At 37.1% G+C, this 20211-nt stretch overlaps 1 protein-coding gene across 2 annotated transcripts in view; it reads right to left on the bottom strand.

Moving 5' to 3' along the window:
• The window catches only part of FUT8 (fucosyltransferase 8), a 194694-nt gene that overhangs the window by 4630 nt on the left and 169853 nt on the right, over positions 1–20211 (bottom strand). For both annotated transcript variants that reach the window (XM_059373408.1, XM_059373407.1), the window contains exons 6-8: positions 17930–18176; positions 13344–13520; positions 7134–7284 (exon numbers count right to left, since the gene is read on the bottom strand). In XM_059373408.1, coding sequence (XP_059229391.1) covers positions 7134–7284; positions 13344–13520; positions 17930–18176 — 575 coding nt within the window. The remainder of the gene's footprint in view (positions 1–7133; positions 7285–13343; positions 13521–17929; positions 18177–20211) is intronic.

Raw genomic sequence — 20211 nt, 5'->3', positions numbered from 1 at the left:
CCGGACTTTGTAGGAGGAATATAGGCCCATCCTTCCCAGTTTCCTATTGACACCTTTTTGGAACCTCAAAGGTCAGTTAAGGAATTTGCTCAAGGTTACACTATTATTAAGTGGTTGATTCGCATTTTGAACGCAGGCAGTCTGTATATGTGTGTAAACGCCTAAGCATATTTTCTCTTGTAGATCCTGATCTCCATATTTGGATTCTAACACCAGAAAGATAAAACACAAGACCAAGGCAAGCCTTGGGCAAACTTGTCAGGTTTTTTGTTCTGTTTTGTTTTTGTTTTTTTCAGGGCCCCTTTACCCACTCTTCAATTATCTCTAGCCAGGAATGCAGGAGCTTGCATTGCCCTTAGGATGACCACATTGTACTAATGAGTCCTGATGCATTTCCTCCTCTTTACTATTATTATCTCACCCTCATAAAAACATGGCCTTCAGTCCCACACCCTTAGGGACCCACTTTCTTTTGGAGGATAATCCTAACAATCAGCTTATATTTTGGTATCCATAAAGTATTAGCCTATGGACAACATATGTATTTTCTAAAGCCAAAGAAAAAAACAAATGGTACAAATGTCAGACACTGAGATGGGCTGATACAAGGCCTTTTATCCTTTATCACAATAATGGTAAGCCTATGAGAAGGATGCTGTTAATATCTGTATTTTAGCTGAATAAACAAGCCCCAGAAAGATTAAGTAAATTAAAAAAAAAAGTTGGGTGGGTGGGGGAATGAGCTAGTAAATGGTAGAGTTACAATTAAAATTCTTTCCAGGTCTCCAACATGCACTAAACTGTCTTAGGATAAGTACCTAGTACTGTCACATAGTAGGTGCTCAGAAAGTATCTATTGAATGAATACTGCTTCATGCATAATACTAGCCCAGCAGTGGAAATGCAGGTCCATGAGTGATATTTAGCCCCTAAGATCCACATATAACACTCTTAGTAGCTAAAACGATTTCTCTGTATTTACCACGCAGCAGTTTACTGCGAAGGGCTAGAAAGGTGACTATGGTGTTAATGTTTGCATTTAATTACTTTCGGTTTCCTCTGTGGGCTTTACCAATCCAAATTGTGTGACAGGTAAATGAAGGCTTTCAGCTGATATCATACTCAGTTTGATACTGGACAGGTAGCATGACTGAGAGAGGCAAACCCTTTGGTTTGAAAGCAGTGGCTGGCTGTATGTAGTAAGTTTTACTTCATTTATTTCATATCACTATATCATTTAGAACACCACTAAGCACACACTAATGGGTAAGAGCAAAAATGCTGCCAAAGGATAAAACACAAGATGCAACTGTATTAAAAAAAAAAAAAAATTAAAAAGGAGAGGAAGTTTCATTAACCTGAATTTTATCCCTGAGAAGCAACCATCTGAGTTTATATGAGCCTCCAAAGCCTTCTCAGAGCAGATGGGATCTTGTTTTTCTGTCGAAAGAGATGGGACCAGGAGGATCTCCTAGTTTGAGAAGTGGGAAGTAGGTTCTTGCCTCCCTGGGTGATTCTAAGAGATGTATGCACTTTTCCTGTAAACTACTTTGTTCTGTTATTCAACGAGAGAACAGCATCCACTGTTCTTTCATGGGCCTTACCTCAATGGAAATTCCTATCCAGAGTCATCTGTCTAGAATAAAATGAATGTAGTACATGATTCTTCCCTTTGGGCTTTCCAAAATCTGACTCAAAGGGTAAGGAGGCCAGGAGTGTTGTATGTGGATTTGGAACTAGATAAGAGAGAGTGCCAAGAGAATTTTGTATTAAGCGTGAAAAAGGAAAGTGTCTACAGGAAAAAAAAGTAATTTTGTCATATTGTGATTTTAATGGTTAGAACTATTGAACAATGTTGATTGCTCCTTAAAAAAATGCTGATTGCCCAAAACCTTTAAAGTGAGAATCTACAATTTCTGTAAATCAGATTCTAGAGTAATAAAAACTGATTCTAAAACCTGATTAATAGTATTAAAAAAAAACAACTTTCTGATATTTAGCTCATCTACAACTGAGAACAACTGAATAACAACTGCTATTTCACCAACTATAATTACTGTATTTCATATTTAAGATGGTATTGTGAATTGGAAAATAAGTGAAAAAAATAGATGCTTTGGGTATAAGCAACTTCCAGTAATAGAGAACAAGATTAGAGTACTAAGTAGAATAGTTTGGAACGTGACTGCATAGCTTTCAAAACTTGCGATGTTCTTGGAAAATGTTAATATTGCCTCTAATTTTCAAATTAAATCTTGAGGATTGTTCTCTTCAATTTATGAGGCTTTTAGGACAAACCTGGCTTTGAGAAATAGCTCTGATGAAGGGATTCAGAAAACTAAGAGCAACAATAGTGACAAAATTAGAGAGTAAAGTCATATTATTGGCTTAAAAAAACTTCACTTAAGGAGAGAGAATTCCCAGATCTCACTTACGGATATAAAACCAAGAAAGATTAGAAGTCCTGAGACTGAGGGAGATGTGTCCAAAATGTGATGAAGAATCCTGATTAAGTGCCATGATTTTGTGCCTGCAGTTTCTCAAACATCAATCAAGTCCTACATTTTTCCTTCTGGCATGGCATTTCACTCTTCCAGTACTGCCTACTGTATCTCACAGTCAACAGATAAACTCTTTCTCACTATTGTCTTATAGAGAAATAGTCCTCAAAGGATTGGACCCAGGAGACAAAACTGCAGGGTTGTCAAAGCATTATGAAGAGGATATTAAACTCTTTGTCACTTTCTAATAATCTCCTGGAATATGATTTTATCATTGAGGAAAGTTTGAATTGGCTGTCCATGTTTTATTCTGGGCTGAGATTTCTTTCTCAATGTTTTATTCTTTTGTCACCCTTCTGGATGTAACAGTTTAGTCTTCTCCCATTTCCCAGCATGCCTATGGCATAAATAAGAATGTCTGCAGATTAATTTCCCTAAAGTTGACACATACACAATTTTACTTGCATTTGTTAAAGCAAATACTATTATTAATTATCATTCACCCTTTGGGAATGAAGAGCTTTGTTTTCTGAAAATTTATATTACATGGTGATATTCTTTTTCAATAAGCTAAATAAAAGAGTTGAGGTACACTGGCACAGAGAAATTCAAAATGTTGAATGTTACTGGCTATTCTTCTTCTTCTTTTTCTTTTTTAAGAGTTACTTATTTATTTTAGAGTTGAGGGAGAGAGCGAGTACATGAGCTGGGAACGGGCAGAGGGAGAGGTAGAGAGAGAATCTCAAGGAGACTTCCTGCTGAGCTCCAAGCCCAAGGCAAGGCTTGATCTCAAGATCCTGAGATCATAACCTGAGCAGAAACCAAGAGTCAGATGCTTACTGACTGAGCCACCCAGGCGCCCTCTGGCTATTCTTCTTAACAAAGGATTGTTATACATATACAATGTACATGATTATTCAGTGGAACCTAATCATCACCCATGACCACAAGCAGGAGTAAGAAGTCCTTGAACAGCATGTTTCACATTCCAAAACAGGAGAGTGTGTGGTCTGAAACGGAGCTGAAAAAAGGTTGTTAAAATAAATAAATAATAATAAAAGAAAAATAAATAAGAGAAAATAAAATAAATACTGTGGAGTCTAACACACAAAGGTATTACTATACTTTCCCCTATATAAATAACAACAGCGGCTAACAAAGTAGTATGAAAAATATGCCCCTCAAGCTTGGACAGATTTCTGCTATCACAAAGTAACAGAGGTCCTGGGGTCTGGGTCAAAATTAGAGTCATGAGGTTATAAGAATCAAAAATTCTATAGCACATGCTTGAAAAGGAAAAAAAAAAATAAAAGGATTTTCTTTCTAGAATGAGCCTGATGGTATTTAATATATTGCTAAGTACTATTCTCAGGGCTTTACATATAACTTTTTTTTTTTTTTTTAAAGATCTTTTTATTTATTTGGCAGAGAGAGAGAGCATGAGTGGTGGGGAGGGGCAGAGGGAGAAGCAGACTCCCCAGTAAGCAGGGAGCCTGATGCGGAACTTGATCCTAGGACCCTGGGATCATGACCTGAGCTGAAGGCAGATGCTTAACTGAATGAGCCACCCAGGTACCCTACATATAACTTTTAATCATCACAAAAACTCTATGCACTATGTGTTACTGTTTTATAGGCCAAGGGAAAAAGGTCAGTGATAGGCTAAGTAATTTGTTCAAATGTCACCCAGATACTAAGCGCTCAAAGTTAGATTTAAACCCAGTCTGATTCCAGAGTCTGTGTTGTCTCATTCTTGTTCTCTGGCTAGGAGTCAGTGGCTTGGCATTTTGATGCTATCTGTGACTTTCTCTCACACTCCACTGGATGATGATGAGACATTTCTGGGCAATTTCAAAGAATTCCAATTTTGGTTTACAGCAAGAGAACCTCTACAATCAAGCAACCAATTTCATTCATAGTGCAAAAATATTGAACCATACTAAACCCATTTTTTTTTCTAAAAATAATTGCAAAAAATGCTGGAATACAGGTAAGCCCAAAGATTTATCAGTGAATGTGGAATTATTCCACCATTTCAAATGCCACAGCTGATAATCATCAAGAAAGGTATGGGATAATGGCTGTGATCACATTCACCAAACCACTACTCAATACATAAATGAAAGGTATTTTTACTGTCAAACTTTTATTCTGAGCCCTCACATAAAATTTTCTGAGGTATTCAAGTCTATTTTGAGATACAAGATACTGGTTTGAGTTTTGCTTTGGTTCAAATGAACAGAAGTTATTTTGGATGAACTTTGTCTGACTTATCAAGAATTATTAGTAACTATATAATATATAAGCACAAATCTCATTCCTTTGGAGGAAAAAAAGTCCTCTCAGCACCAATCTTTCTTCATATGAATGACTTCTCTGAACCTGAGGTCTGGAGAATACACTGAGGTTGATATTATGCACAAAATAGAACAAAGTAGTATGAACAATATGCCCCTCAAGCTTGGACAGATTTCTGCTATCACAAAGTAACAGAGGTCCTGGGGTCTGGGTCAAAATTAGAGTCATGAGGTTATAAGAATCAAAAATTCTATAGCACATGCTTGAAAAGGAAAAAAAAAAAATAAAAGGATTTTCTTTCTAGAATGAGCCTCATGGTATTATTAAGGAGGGCTGGAAGGAAAGCACAACAGAGCACAGGCCGGTAAGTCTCAGCGTCTGTCCACATGTAAGGCTGCTAAGTGTTCAGATGTGTATATATTTATTTAATTTCCAACCTTTATGACTATAGCAGTGATTCTCAACAAAGGCGTTTTTGTCTTCCCCACTCCTGAGGGGTATTTGGCAATATCTGAAGACATTTTCAGTTGTCACAACTTGAGGGGGCGTGCTACTGGCCAGGGATGCTGCTGAGCATCCTACAACGCCCAAGACAGCACCTCACGACAAAGTACCTGCCTGTAATGCAAAAAAGTGTCCAGGCTGAGAAACCCTGGACAACGGGAACAGACTTCAGACAGGCCTGACATCTGGGCCTACAGCGGAAGTGGTGTATCTGGGGAAAATGACTCTAGCTTCACTCATTCAAACAATAAGCATTCAAAAATGTGTAGAGGTGGTTCTGGTCATTCTGTCAATCAGGTGGGCATAGAGTCAGATTCTCAATAACATCTGAGAGTGACCACGTATTTCTAACTCCTCCTGTCTACCCACCAAGAGAATAGAAAAGGGAGCGGATCCTTATCCCTGTTAGGAAAAAAATGTCAGCAGTGGATGCTTTCGTGGGAACTTGAAGGCCAAGAAGTTTTCTGTTTCAACTAGGACTACTGCTATGTGACTTCTGTTCCGGGTAGAAAGTTGTGTTTTTATTTCATACTGAAGAAACTCATAGCCTTTGCGGGGGTAGGTATCTTTCCAATAATCATATCACCATCCCACTGAGACAATGTGCATTGTCACAAAATAAAAAATAATCTTCCTTTCTTTATATTCTCTGAAGTATACGCCCATGAAAATGGTGTGGCCTTCCTTTTCACATTTTCTTTTCTCTGTTTCTTCTAAGCTTTTAGGCAAATATTTATCATACATGATCTGTATTTTTTGGTAATTACTCTCCAGTTATTTCGTGTGAGTATTTTGCTCACTAGATTCTGGACTAGGGTAAGATCTGTATCTTCACTCTCCCTGGAAATCCTCTCCACACCTAATATAATTCTGAGCACAAATAGTCATTTAACAGCTTGTTGAACGAACTAACCAATAATATGCACATAAATGAGAGCAGGATAAAACCAACAATAAATATTTCTATGCTGGTATTCCACTGTGTATACAAGGCTGATTGGACCACTCATAAAAACAAATACACAAAGCACATAACATGTAATTATCTGCAACAATTAAACTCAAAGAATGATTATAACATGGTATTGCTTAAATTTAATGTACAGTTTTTTGCTTGGTAGAAATGTAATAGAACTTGAAAAGGAATTACATTTACACTTTATTTTCTATAAAGCAATTGAGTGAGACACAATGCTTAGCATTTAAGCCTCTCAGAATCAGCATATCGATGTGTAGAAGTGGATGGATTCTGGTTGCATACTGACTATACAAAATCAGAAAGTATTTTTTTAAAAAAGATCTTATTTATTTATTTGAGAGAGAAAGAGAGAGCACACCAGCAGGCAGAAGGACAGAGGGGGAGGGAGAGAAAATCTTGAGTAGATCATGTGCTGAGCATGGAACCCTACATGGGGATTGATCTCATGACCCTGACATCATGAGTTGGAAGCTCAACTGACTGAGCCACCCAGGCACCCCTGCAAAATCAGAAAGTATTAAGTAAGTTTACTTACTTGCTATTCTGGTTAAATGCTGTGAACAAGCCATGTAGTTTAAATAATTCCAATAGCTGGCTTTATTGGAGATATATTCAATGATTGCTTGTAAGCAACTAAATACCTAAATACCTATTGTTTTTTGGGGGGAGCGTGTGGAATCTTTCACAGAAGAGATCATCCCCAAATATTAGAAAAATTGCACCTGAATCATGATAATATTAAACGCGCGCGCACACACACACACACACACACACACACAACCCAAGAACTTCCTGAACTCAATATGATCAAAAAAATATTGGCCATTTAAACATGTCCTGCTATCACTTACCTGGGATGAAAAAGTACACACTAGGAAGTCTGCCTGGGAGAGAAAGTGTATATCCAGGATCACACCCCGAAGTGAATTTTCTGTATATCGATTGTGTAGCCCAGCTGACCAAGAGATAGAGTTATCACTAATAAATTCATAAGTGGGGTACCTGTAAAAAAGAAATAAATTTGTACATGTCATGGAAATCACAGTATTCCATCAGGAGGTTAACATCTTACCAGCAGGAGGAAACCTGCTCTGTTGACCAAAGTTCCTCTTTCTAATAGTAAGGGGAGCTTTATGGCATTTAATAGTTGACGAAGCATCTTTGAATTCATCATGGGGTAGAAAACATTCTATAATGCCTCGTATGTTACATGTTCTTGGCATGTCACATAATATAAACATACATGCATCAAAATGTCCCTTCTTAATTATAAGTGTTGAAGGTTCCTTATTTTCTTTGTAATGAGTGGCCTCTAAGAGGTTTCTTAAGCTAGTTCCCCATTTGGTCACTGAACTTCTCCTTTAGAATATAAACATCATGGTTAAGTTTCATTTAAATTTTTAACTTAGAATTTGTGCTAATTCAGACCAGTCTCCCCTAACCCCCATTCTCGAAGCACTGTCTTATCCAACAACGATAATGAAAAATCAGTTTAATAAATTTATTGAATTTATTTATTATTTATTAAATTCCTTATAGATGTCCACCAAGTAACATTTTGATAGTCTTCAGATAGAATGTGTTTGAAAATACTAAAACAGGGTATCTTTAAAAAGTCTACCATATGTTCAAATGATTTTACTGTGAATTAAGAGGTTTAATTATACTCTAGTACAGAATGAATACATTTTCTCAGTGCATGAGGAAGATCTTCAGAGTTAAGTAGCAAACTTAGGGAGTTACATGAAAATAGGATAATAAGTGTGTCTGCTTTACATAATTCTGTGGGAATTAAATACATTAAGCAATGTAAAGTGCTTAGAAGAACACCTGACATGAAGTAAATGCTCAATAAATATTAGCTGTGATTGTTAAACATTCTTCTGCAGATATCTACTTGGTTTCATTCCTTACTTCCTTTGGATCTCTGCTAAAATATAGCCTTATTAATGAGAACTTCAGTGATTTCTTTTTTACCTGTTTAACTTCATGACTTTTATTATCATAATATATATTGACTGCTATTCACTATCTGTATCCATTCCCCACCTCCATCACCCCTAACTGGAATGTAAGCTCTATAAAGAGGCATTTCATCTTTGTTTCATCTTTCAGGCTTTGTTCACTGTATTATTCTCAGTACCTAGAAGAGAATCTGGAATATAATAAAGGATCAATAAACATATGTTGGAAGGGCAATAGTTCCTATTTGCAAACCCTGAACCATCAGGAGTCCGTTACAAGTCTGTCTCCCACACAGTATTCCCCAAAGGTTGGGACTAGACTTTTATTTTTCTTCACTTCCCAGCACGTAAAACCCCACACAATGCTGTGTGAGTAAATACATGAACCAGTGAGTGCTACCTACGTCTGGGACTTTTTCCCAATTCTCTAACAGCTGCTTCAAAGATTCTTCATTTCACAGCCACCAAGGAGCTTTTTCTTGTTGCCTCTAATGACTGTGACAGCGAAGTCTCTAAGCATTGTTTCAGACTCGTATTCAGTGTTTCGATCCATTTGGCCTCATTATTTTTGACATTTTGCCCTCCTCAGCCCCAAATCAGGGAGATGAAGGAAATGACACATTTGCTCTAAAAACAAAACAACCAAGAGGACTTTTACTATGATTCTTGTGAAGCTGCATACCCAGGCATGGGGCGGAAACAGCAAAAAATAAATATGAGAAGGCTGGAGGCCAGAGGACAGAGGGAATCATTAAAACACACCAGTACAGGTTTTCAAGACTGACACTGTCAGCATGGTTTGGGTGCCCAGTAAAAAATAAAGAGTGATCCTTTTCTAAAATGTGACACTTACATGAATGTTCTTCCTAACTTAAAGACCCCTCCCCTGGAATCAAACCAAAAGAACACCTAAATTCCTCAGGCCTTATTGGAGACTGCTTGATGAAGGATACTGAGTTTGGAAAAAAACAAACATACAGAAACAAAGTAAATAATGGACAAAGTAGATTTTGCATCTCCAATAATAAGCATGGACATTTCTACATAAACATGCTTCTTTCTTGTCTTTTGCAGACAAGTATGTCAGCACAGAAATCCTTTTACTGTGAAATTGTAGAGATTAACCATGATAAAAAAATTTTTTTTCTTCTTCTACCTTATAAAAATTTATTTTTATATCACTCACAAAGGACTAATTAAACTTATAAACTAAGAACACATTTTCTTTTCTGAAATCTTTCTCTAGACTAAAGGAGATACTCCTCTTCATGATTTCACTATAGCTGGTGTACAGCTCCTACAGGACATTCATGAACTACACTACAATGACTTGTTACATGTATATGCCTACCAGTTGGATACTCCTTGAAATAAGGAGCCACATATTATATTTTATTTCTCTTTTTATATCTAGTGCCCTGTAACTGTGTCTAGCATATTATAGTTCCATTAAACAGTGAAAAAATTCACTACTCTTTATTGCTGAGTCATTTCACTGGGCAAACACTTTACAAAAACTTTTAAACATATTTTTCTTGCCTCTATTCATTTAAATGAAACTAATTTTAGGAGAGCTCATCCAGCATTTTTTTTTTTTTTAAGATTATTTATTTATTTATTTGACAGGCAGAGATCACAAGTAGGCAGAGAAGCAGGCAGAGAGAGGGAGGAAGGGAAGCAGGCAACCCGCTGAGCAGAGAGCCTGACGTGGGGCTTGATTCCAGGACCCTAGGATCATGACCTGAGCTGAAGGCAGCGGTTTTTAACCCACTGAGCCACCCAGGCGCCCCCATCCAGCGTTTTTGATGAAGAGCACACTGACTATGTAAGTATTCTGGGAGATTTTTAAAGACCTGTTTCTTCTCCGGTTTCACCCCCGTTTCCAATCTTCATGTGCTAGACAATGATACTGGATTGACAACTTTAACAGTGCTTACTTCTTTGCCAATGATTCTGTGATTAAACACTCTAACAGTGAATTACCTAAGAGATCGCTCCACAATAGCAATGGCTGCCATAGTCAGTGACATACAGGTGCCAAAATCTTACGGATGAACTCGGGCTTAACGTAGAGAAACCTGAGGTGTAATACCAAGCACCAAAGCTTAGAGGCCACATATTTAAAGCTAATCTTGACCGCTTTTACAAAAGATAAGCTACACAGAAAGTGGATTCTCCCCTGTGTGGACCCTATGCATCATTTAATTATTCAGCTCTTCACCCTTTTGGAGCACAAAAGTCTCATAATCACCCTGGACACTACATATCTTAATGAGAGATTAATTCATGTTTCTGGTCTCCTAAAACAATGGCAGAGGTTTCAGGGTTTGCTTAGATATCAAAACTAATCCTGACAGGTATAAAGCAGAGTTGATTTAGAGTAGAAAAACAGCTAAGTAAAATAATGAAGGAGAGAAACAGCATTTAAGTTCCTGAGAAAGTTCTCAAAATGACTCAGAAAATTGGGGCGCCTGGCTGGTATAGTCAGTTAGGCATCCAACTCTTGATTTCGGTTGGCTCAGGTCATGATCTCAGTGTTGTGAGTCCAGAGTCTGCTTGAGATTCTCTCTTCCTTTCCCTCTGCCCCTCCTGCTCATGCTCACTCTTTCTCTCTCTAAAATAAATAAATAAATCTTTATAAAAAATGACTCAGAAAATTAAAATGAAAGGATTTCCAAAGTGGTGGTGGGGGAGGAAGATGCATAAAATGCTGTTGCTACATTTATAACAGAATATGAAAAAAAAACTGCCTCCTGCACTATCACGGGGAGAGGAGTCACTAGCAGCTGACCACAAAAAGAAAATTCAAGTTGTACTATTCCCTGCTGCCAACTGTACTACAAGGGTTGCTTGCTGGGAAAATACGCTGCACTATGGATCAAAGTTGTAAGGTGTGCATATCCCTTTATCTAAATATTTCCAAGTCCAGAAGCCTAGCTTAAGGAAATAATGTGGACAACTTTAGGAATACATCGTAGCATTATTTATAAGAGTAAAAAACTGGAAATAACCAAACTGTACAATCTTAGGGGAAAGAGCAAGCAAGCAACTGCATATGCATCCAGGAGAAAAACAGTCATTAAAAGGGATATTTATGATGATTATTTTTTTAGGGACCTGAGAAAATGGATTCATTATTGTATTAGTAAGTAAAAAAGAATTCAAGTTATTATATACAATATGATCAACTACTAAAGGGGTAACTATATAAATGACTAAAGGAAATATGTCAACATTTAAGTAATTGTTGCCACTGAGTAATAGGATCGTGGGTGACATTTTTTCCTTGCCGGTATACTCACCAACTCCCATATCTTTTAATGAGCATGAATTATTTTGTTAATCAGAGAAATAAGAAAAACAGAAAAAGGTTGTGATGCTTCAAGAACAAGTAAAAGAAGAGATAAAATTAATATTTTAACATTTTTTGAACCAAACTACAAATTCAGTCTTGTGTTTTAAAGTGAAGGAGCTTGGTGAACTATTTCTACTTTGTTCCTAATTGGTCTGGATATGAAACTGGAATAGTATCTGTGAGATTTTGTATTGTGCTTTGTGACCAAATGCTCATATAACCCTTAACTATAAGCATATAACTTGGCTTATAGTTGGCCAATGAATTCCATGGTCCTTTGTGTGTATGTGTGTGCGAGAGAGTGAGAATGTGAGAGAGACCACCTGATAGAGGGAGCCTTAAAAACAACAACAACGTGCAATTTATATCAGGTTAATTTGGCTTTTTAGGAGGGAGAAACAGGATTTAGATTACTATCCAGTGATTTGGATAAACACCCGCATTATAGTCCTCACTTTAAGTTTGTTTTTCTTCCCAATTCCTATTTGTGACATAAAAAATGGACTAAGAAATAAATTAATTAGTCAAATAGCTTAAGTGATTAACAGCTAATAAAATGTTTGCAAACTGATGGGATTGAAATAAACATAATTCAATAATTACCGGGCAGTTACTAGAGCTAGGGACTGTGTCTAAAGTGCTTATAATCCAGCGAGGGAGACAGAGGTAAGCAAGGGCTAAACACTAAGTCAGGGGAATGCACAGAGGGGGCATGCTTAGGGATTCAGGGACAATTTCTGTAGTAAATGGTGTCTGAGCCAAACTGAGACTATAGATTCTTCTCTTTCATTCCCTACTTTTCACACATTTAATACATACATCCTTTATTTACTAATAGTAAATAAAAGCCAATTCTAGGTTCACCCAGAGCCCGTGACAGATTCCCAATTAGGATCAGTGTACTTTATGTATTTTCCGAACACCCTACTTTAACTCTACAGCAGCACTACTTAGACTGCAGAGAAATTATCTGTTCTCCCACGAGATCAGGAATTCCTTGAGAGTGGAGTATCTTGCATTTCATGGAATCCCTAGTACCTGACACAGTGCCTGAAATGCAGGCATGCTCCATAAATGCTGGTTACTGTTCAGTACATACTAGCAGTGCTTATTCCTCCACTTGTAAGACTTATCTTCTGATTCTTTACTTTCCTTTAATATAATTTCCAAGTTCCAGAATTACTTAGGAGATGCAGACTTGTATTTTACATATGTTTCAGTTGCCCATAATTGCTGATGAAGATAGTGAGAGCAAAAAGGTAAGCACCTGGTGTGTTTTATTTCTAGCAGTCCTAGATAGCTGGTTAGTGTGTGGATGAATGTTTTTGTCTTCCTAGAATTCCTGTGTTTGAGCTGTACCTCCCAATGTGACAGTAATTGGAAATGGGGCCTTTGGGAGATGATTAGGATTAAATAAGCATGAGTATGAGAATGGGGCCCTCCTCATGGAACTATGCCTTTACAGGAAGAGACACCAGAAAGCTTGCTCTCTCTCTTCCAAACACACAAAGAGGTCACAGCAAGATGGCAGTTGCCTACACACCAAAAGACTTCAGATACCTTGCCGGCTCCTCAAATATGCTTCAATCATATTAACAGTCACACAAGTACACAGTTGCTTGAATAAAAAACTGCCAATAATCAGTAGTAATATTATAACAAGAATCACAAGTTATGGGAATTAAGGATACCTTCCAACCAAAAAGAATCCCAGTCTAGAATCACTAGCTCATCTAACTCACTTTGTTTTTGCCTCCTTTAATAAAGACGGGTCATCCGTGGCCAAATATACTCTTCTTTTATCCACTTGCATCCTTCGAGCAAGAAGCTGAAAATGTTCTTCAACGTGTACCATGTATTCCTCAATGGGATGGAAGGCTGCTTCTGTTCCCACTTTGTCTGTGCGTCTGACATGGACTCTGGGGGGTAAAGGAAAAAGTCAGATTCTGCTGATAATGTTCTGATCCACTGGATGCTTTTAGGTATTCTACTTTATACCTTTATTTATGGTGGCATCATAGACATTTTAAATTAATTTTTCTTTTATTTTGCCATTAGAAAAAATAAAATACTAAAAAATTCAAACAAATACATTCTATATATATATACATGTTAACACAAGACAAGGAGAATTAGAAAATAAGCTTTTGAAGAATGCTTTCTTGTAAAGTAATTGGCGTATCCACAAATAATGGTAAAATAAATGGGAGATTCCAGAGCTACACTCCATATAGGGAGCAAAATACCAACCAGCCTTCCAGAAAAAAGTTGATGTAACTTTTTAAGATTTTTGACAACAGGGGCGCCTGGGTGGCTCAGTGGGTTAAGCCTCTGCCTTCAGCTCAGGTCATGATCCCAGGGTTTGGGATCGAGCCCCGCATCAGGCTCTCTGCTCAGCAGGGAGCCTGCTTCCCCCTCTCTCTCTGCCTGCCTCTCTGCCTACTTGTGATCTCTGTCTGTAAATAAATAAAATACATCTTAAATAAATAAATAAAATCTTAAAAGAAAAAGATTTTTGACAACAAATGATACAAAAATTCACAGTTGTTATTACAGAATATTAAATATATTTTGTAACATTTTGATGCCAACTTTTCTTTTCCTTCATGATACCCTGTATAGTTACTGTAATTGCCAGCTTGTAGGATTGAAAGTTGTTTGAGGAAAACACAGACCTGCACGGCTTCTTCCTATAGCACGATCAAGGCAGGCAAACCTTTTAAAAATTCTTACTATTTTAAGTTCATGGAAATGTTCTAGCTTTCGGTGGATGCATTATGAATTTCCTTTTGCTGTTTTTCACTCTATCAAACACAAGCAGATACTGATCTCATCTGTCCTATTAAAAAAAAAAAAGAGCTCTAAAACTGTAAAACCAGGGACAAAGATTTACATTGAATATGTGCTGACTTCCACAGTACTTCCTCCCGTCTTACTGCTTTCAAAGTAATTGTAATGAAAATAATAATGGTCAGAGGTTATTTCCATAAATTAAAACTCTCCCTTAATTTGCCTTTCCTGCATCCTCCCTAGCAAATTACTCAACCACTATTCATACGTGGGACAAAGAAAAAGGTAGATTTGTTTCCCCTTAGGTCACAGTGTAGGAGCAAGCCTTAGGTCAAGCCGAGGGACAGCTTTTGATTATGAGTCTGGAGTGAGGGTCTATTCTCACTGCAGTTAACCTGGTATCTCGGCAGGTATTCTTTCCTTTGCATTCCAGACGATAGCTCAGATGAAATACCATTGTATGAACACCTATCCTATCATCTTTTTCTTCCCACATCCTGCTTAATCACTGCCTCTCTTGTGAAACTGGAATTGCTCACTGTGATCCACAGAGATGAAGTGGGATAGAAAGAACAATTCCGCTGAATTTCAACGAGAAGCTTCATGAGCAGAAGCACGATTTGTTACTCATGATTTCACCATGTAATTTCTTCAGCTCTAACATTTAAAATAGGGGTCAGGGGTGCCTGAGTGGCTCAGGTCATGATCCCAAGGTCCTGAGAGAGAGCCCCAACTTGAGTCGGGCTCCCTCCCCTCCCTGTCCTTCTGCCCCCTCTCGTGCACACTCTCTCTCAAGTGAGTGAATAAATGAAGTCTTTAAAAGTAAATAAAATGGGTATCAGTAACTTCTATCCATATGAAGACTAAGGCAAAAGGGAAGATGTGAGGTAGGAGATACGAGAATGAAAATGAAAACAAAGAAGAGCTGTAATAACAGAGGACAAATCAAAGGAAGAGGAGCATTTGAGGTCGTGGCAGAGTACTCAATTCTCCAAACACTCCTGAAATTAGGCCCGAACGAAGAATTTCAGAGAGGAGCATAATGGATGGTCTTTATGGAAGAATCAGAATGTTAGGCCTGTGAAAGATATTAGGTCATTTTAGTTTAATATAAGTCTTTCATCAGACAGTTAAGGAAACTGATGGTTCTGAAGACATAAGTGAACAAAAAGACAACATAAGGCAAAGTGAAGCTGGTTTCTGTAACATACATTTCAACCTAATTGTCACGAAAGTAGAAGTTCTTTGTGTACCTGCCTTTCACTACAGTTGCCCCTTCAATAACATGGGTGTGAACTGTGTGGGCCCACTTACACACAGACTTTTTATAGTACAGTACTATAAATGTATTTTCTCTTATGATTTTCTAATAAAATCATAAAATCTTTTCTCTAGCTTACTTTATTATAAGAGTATAGTATATTAATAAACATAGCATAAAAATGTGCTAATTGACTTTTTATGTCATGGGTAAGGCTTCCAGCCAACAGCAGGCTATTTATTAGTAATTAAGTTTTGGAGGCGTCAAAAATTATACATGGATTTTCAACTGCATGGGGTGGGGGGGGGTCAGCTCCCTAACCTCGCATTGTTCAACAGTCATCTGTATTAGATATGAAGCTCTTTCATGGCAGGGAATCTGATTTTATTTACTTCCAACAGCACCAAATACAATGAATAAATTAATGAATGTTGGGTTGACACAAAAATCTAATTGTTTAGTACTACATGAATAGAAACCTTAGATACCATCTAACTTAGTTTTTTTTTTCAGTTTTAAACGAGGAAAGAGTGGCACTCAAGGAAGACCCAGAATGATCAAGTATATTGGCCAAAGTCACAGAATTTTTTAGTGGTAGAAGTTAGATGGTACCCCCAGATTCTTGAATTCTAGTATCCTTCTCTTTCGTTACAGCACCCTACCTCAATGTACAAATAATTATCTGTAGTACTTCAATTTTCTATATTTGGCTAACTCTTAATATGATGAATGGTGCATGGACAATTAGGGTAGCTTTCTGGTATGGTAGAAAGCTTCTAGAAAAATTAAGATGGTCTATGTCCTGGTTTTGCCTTTATGAACTCTGGAACTTTGGGCAGAGATACGCTTTCCTTTAGCTTCCTTACCTGTAAAACAGTTACTTCTGCCCACTTCACAGGACTGTGTTATAGGATCAATGAGATAGTGCAGTTGAAAGTATTTTGATAATTTAATTACTATACTGTTATCTGTTCAAACATTGAATCTATGAAGACTTTCCTGATCCAGATGGAAATACATTTCTTCTTCCCTCAGCACTCATGATACTTTTTATACTGCTCTCAGGTTATATATCACATTCTACCCATATAATGTTATCTCTGTATGTCTTTTTTCCGACTGACTGTTATAAGCTAGAAGAAGCCACTTAGAAAATTAATCTCAGTAAATGTTCTGCAAATAAGTGAATGAATCAATACATGTATTAATATTAATCAATAGCTGACTGTATTAAAAACAATATAAGCTACAGAATGTCACAGCCTAGCTGACAAGTCTATTTCCAGGAATTACTTTAGCATCAATCTCTCTGAAAGGTAATAATATTTTACAGTACATTTTTTCTACTGAACTAAAATCTTTTTATCCTCCTTATCATATCATCACTTTTAAGGCAGGTATTACCTTCTCTATATACAGATGGAAAAATCATAGCCCAGTACCATTAATAAGTTACTTGGTCCAGAATTAGGAAAAAGCCAGGCATACTGCCCAGGTCATTTAAGTCTCAGTCCAGTACTCTTCTCATTAGGCAAAGGAAATTTTGCCAAGGTATGAAATCTGGCACCAGGACTCAGGAAAATTCCTCTTTCCATAACTTTTTTATTTTTGTGTACAGAAGCACATTCTTATGAGCAAAGATGCTCTTTTTGGATTCTTCTTGGTCCTAGGATTTCCAGATACATCTCCCTGAACATAAGCATGAGACTGATTGCATATGTACATGATAACTCCCAAGTGGGCCAAGAGATAATTTTAAGTAATAATTTTAACATTATCTTACATTATAAATAGTCCTCTTATTCTCAAAAATAGCTTCCAAGACAGAAAAGAAAACAGAACATCAAAAAAATGCAAAATAATCACTAGTGGTAATTAATGAAGCCTAACAAAAAGTACAATAGAAAAGCTATAAATGTGACAGCTTCATCTCATGGCCTTGTTAGGATAAGACATGAGACTTGTGTAACATTCAAAATACTCTCAATAAAATAAAATTTTGCTAGCTTCCCTAGAAAGACAGCTGATTTCAGAAATATGGGTTTAATATATTTGTTGAATGAATACATAAATAAGTGAACGAGGGTAACAAAGTATGATATCTAAGTGAACAAAGGAAGAATGATCTCTTCATGACCTAGGGGGAACTCTGGAACATCTGTATTTGGGTGGGGCTCTGAAAATTAAACTACATATCATAAAGTTTACAATATAGTATAAAGTATACATATCTCTGCTACCACATATCACTTTATGAGGAATAAGTCAGATTCTTACCCAATAACTGGATGTTTGAAGCCAAGCTTCTTGGTAGCCTCTTCTATTTCCTTTTCTAGCCAAGGTTGTGGGCGGATCAAGTATTTGACGAACTGGGACACCCACCACACTGCAGGATCACCATGGACTCGTACGAGCCGATCTGCAAGGTCTTCTGGTACGGCCAGGGGTAAATACGGTGGACGAGGATGGAGACTGTCCACAATGGGGAGCTCAACCACCTGAACATTTTTGTCCTTGACTTCACCTGCGAGAATATCAGAACGTACCATCACCATACTGCTTTCCTCATACAACTACCATTTAAGAAGAGCTCACTCTGGATGCTTTCATCCTCACAGCCACTCTAAAGCAGTATTAAAATTCTCTCTTTCCAGAGGCAGTTATTCACTTGCCCAAGGTACTAGCACAGAAGTGACAGAGTTAAATTTCACATTTAGGCTGGTCTGCCTCTCAACTCCATGGTGTTTTCTCTTTTTTCCCCTGTCATAACATAGCTGCCATATGAACACCTTATACCCCAGATAAGGACGCATCCAGCACTCAAACTATCTAATCAGAGAATAGCCATACAGCTGGTGAACACAGCCAGCGAGGCAAAGTTCTGTTTTTTTTTTTTAATTGTTTTTGAACTAGACAATAAAGTGTTCTCAAAACTTCCAGATTGTCATTACAGCAAATGGCTCTTGCATTACTTTCATGATATAGGATAAAGATTCTAGAGATACTTAAAGATTATAATTATAAATCAAGCACTTATATCTTTTAAAGAAAAGAAAAAGGTAATTCTGGTCTTTTTTTTTGGCCCAATTGTCTTTATATTTTCAATTATGATAACAATATAATCTATGTTGATTGTTTACCTAGATATTAATTTAAAGTTAGAACAGAGACTAGATGCTAATTTTTGAAGAAGATGAGTAGTTTCAGAATCCAATTTCTACATATCACTACTATTATTGCCATTCTGTCAATTTTATAATGCAATGAGATGAACATCCCAAAATGGGATAAGCCAGTGACTTTAGAGTTGAGTTCACATATTGAAGACCACATAGTAATAACTAGAAGACACAAAGACATCAGGCAGAGAAATTTCACAAATATAAAATGTACTGAATTAACACTTCAATAACAGAAAATATTAACCTGAACATATAAAATAACTCCACTTAAGATGTTATCCTCAGAATCACAGTTAATCACTGGACCATTAAAAAAAGAATGCATTTATAGAGAATAAACCTAGAATATGTTTAAAATGTATTCACTAGAACACAGTCCTCAGATTCTGGGTTTTTTATTTGCACATACATAAAATGTTTAAAGGTAAATTATATGGCCTAGGAAAGTAATCACTTAAACCAAATGCATGATTATTAGAAAACTAGTTGGTCTAACTAAAAAATTTAAAAATGTCTGGTTAATATTCTCTCTCTGATATGTAAGATTCATTTCAGGATTCTTAGAACAAAGCCCTTGAAACATGACATTTGCTGCACGAATAAATGGCAATAAAAGAAATTTACCACCAGTATTGCAATTCATCTAGGGTGTCAGTTAAGAAAGAGATGGGCACACACACAAAAAAGGGGGGGCCGGGGGGGGCACCTTATCAGATGAGAAGCTGTAATTAAGGGGAGGGGCACCTGGGTGGTTCAGTGGGTTAAGCCATTGCCTTCAGCTCAGGTCATGATCTCAGGGTCTTGGGATGGAGCCCTGCATGGGGCTCTCTGCTCAGCAGGGAGCCTGTTCCCCCCCCCAACCCCCACCATTCTCTCTGTCTGCCTCTCTGCCTACTTGTGATCTCTGTCAAATAAATAAATAAAATCTTGGAAAAAAAAAAAAAGAATGTATGGGGAAAGAGTGAACTACATTTTAAGTTAAGCTCTAATAATTTCCCTAAGACAAGGGAAACTGGGGTGCTTTCTCTGATATCAGGACATGATAAGAGATGTAGTACATAAATGAGAGGGAAAAAAAAGGAAGAATGGAAAAATCTAGCCTCTCCTATATGATCATAAACAAGAGCAAAATTAATAGGGCTACCTTCCTTTTGTGATTTCTTCCTAACAAGGTTATTCTAAATGCGCTGTGTAACTAGCTCCATCTTTCACTTATATAGAAATATTACCCTGTCTGATTGCCCCAAGGCCTCAGCTTTCTTACAGCTAGTCCTACCGATAGCTTTCAGATATAAATGAAAACTATGCTTATACCTTCAGGACAGAGAATTCAGTTTATTTTTGTTGATTCTTTGTTCATTCATTCATTCATTCATT

Source organism: Mustela nigripes, chromosome 13 (assembly GCF_022355385.1).
Source record: "Mustela nigripes isolate SB6536 chromosome 13, MUSNIG.SB6536, whole genome shotgun sequence".
In the NCBI taxonomy this organism is placed as follows: domain Eukaryota; kingdom Metazoa; phylum Chordata; class Mammalia; order Carnivora; family Mustelidae; genus Mustela; species Mustela nigripes.
The sequence above is the reverse complement of the archived record's forward strand: the minus strand, read 5'-3'. Positions and strand labels throughout refer to the sequence as shown.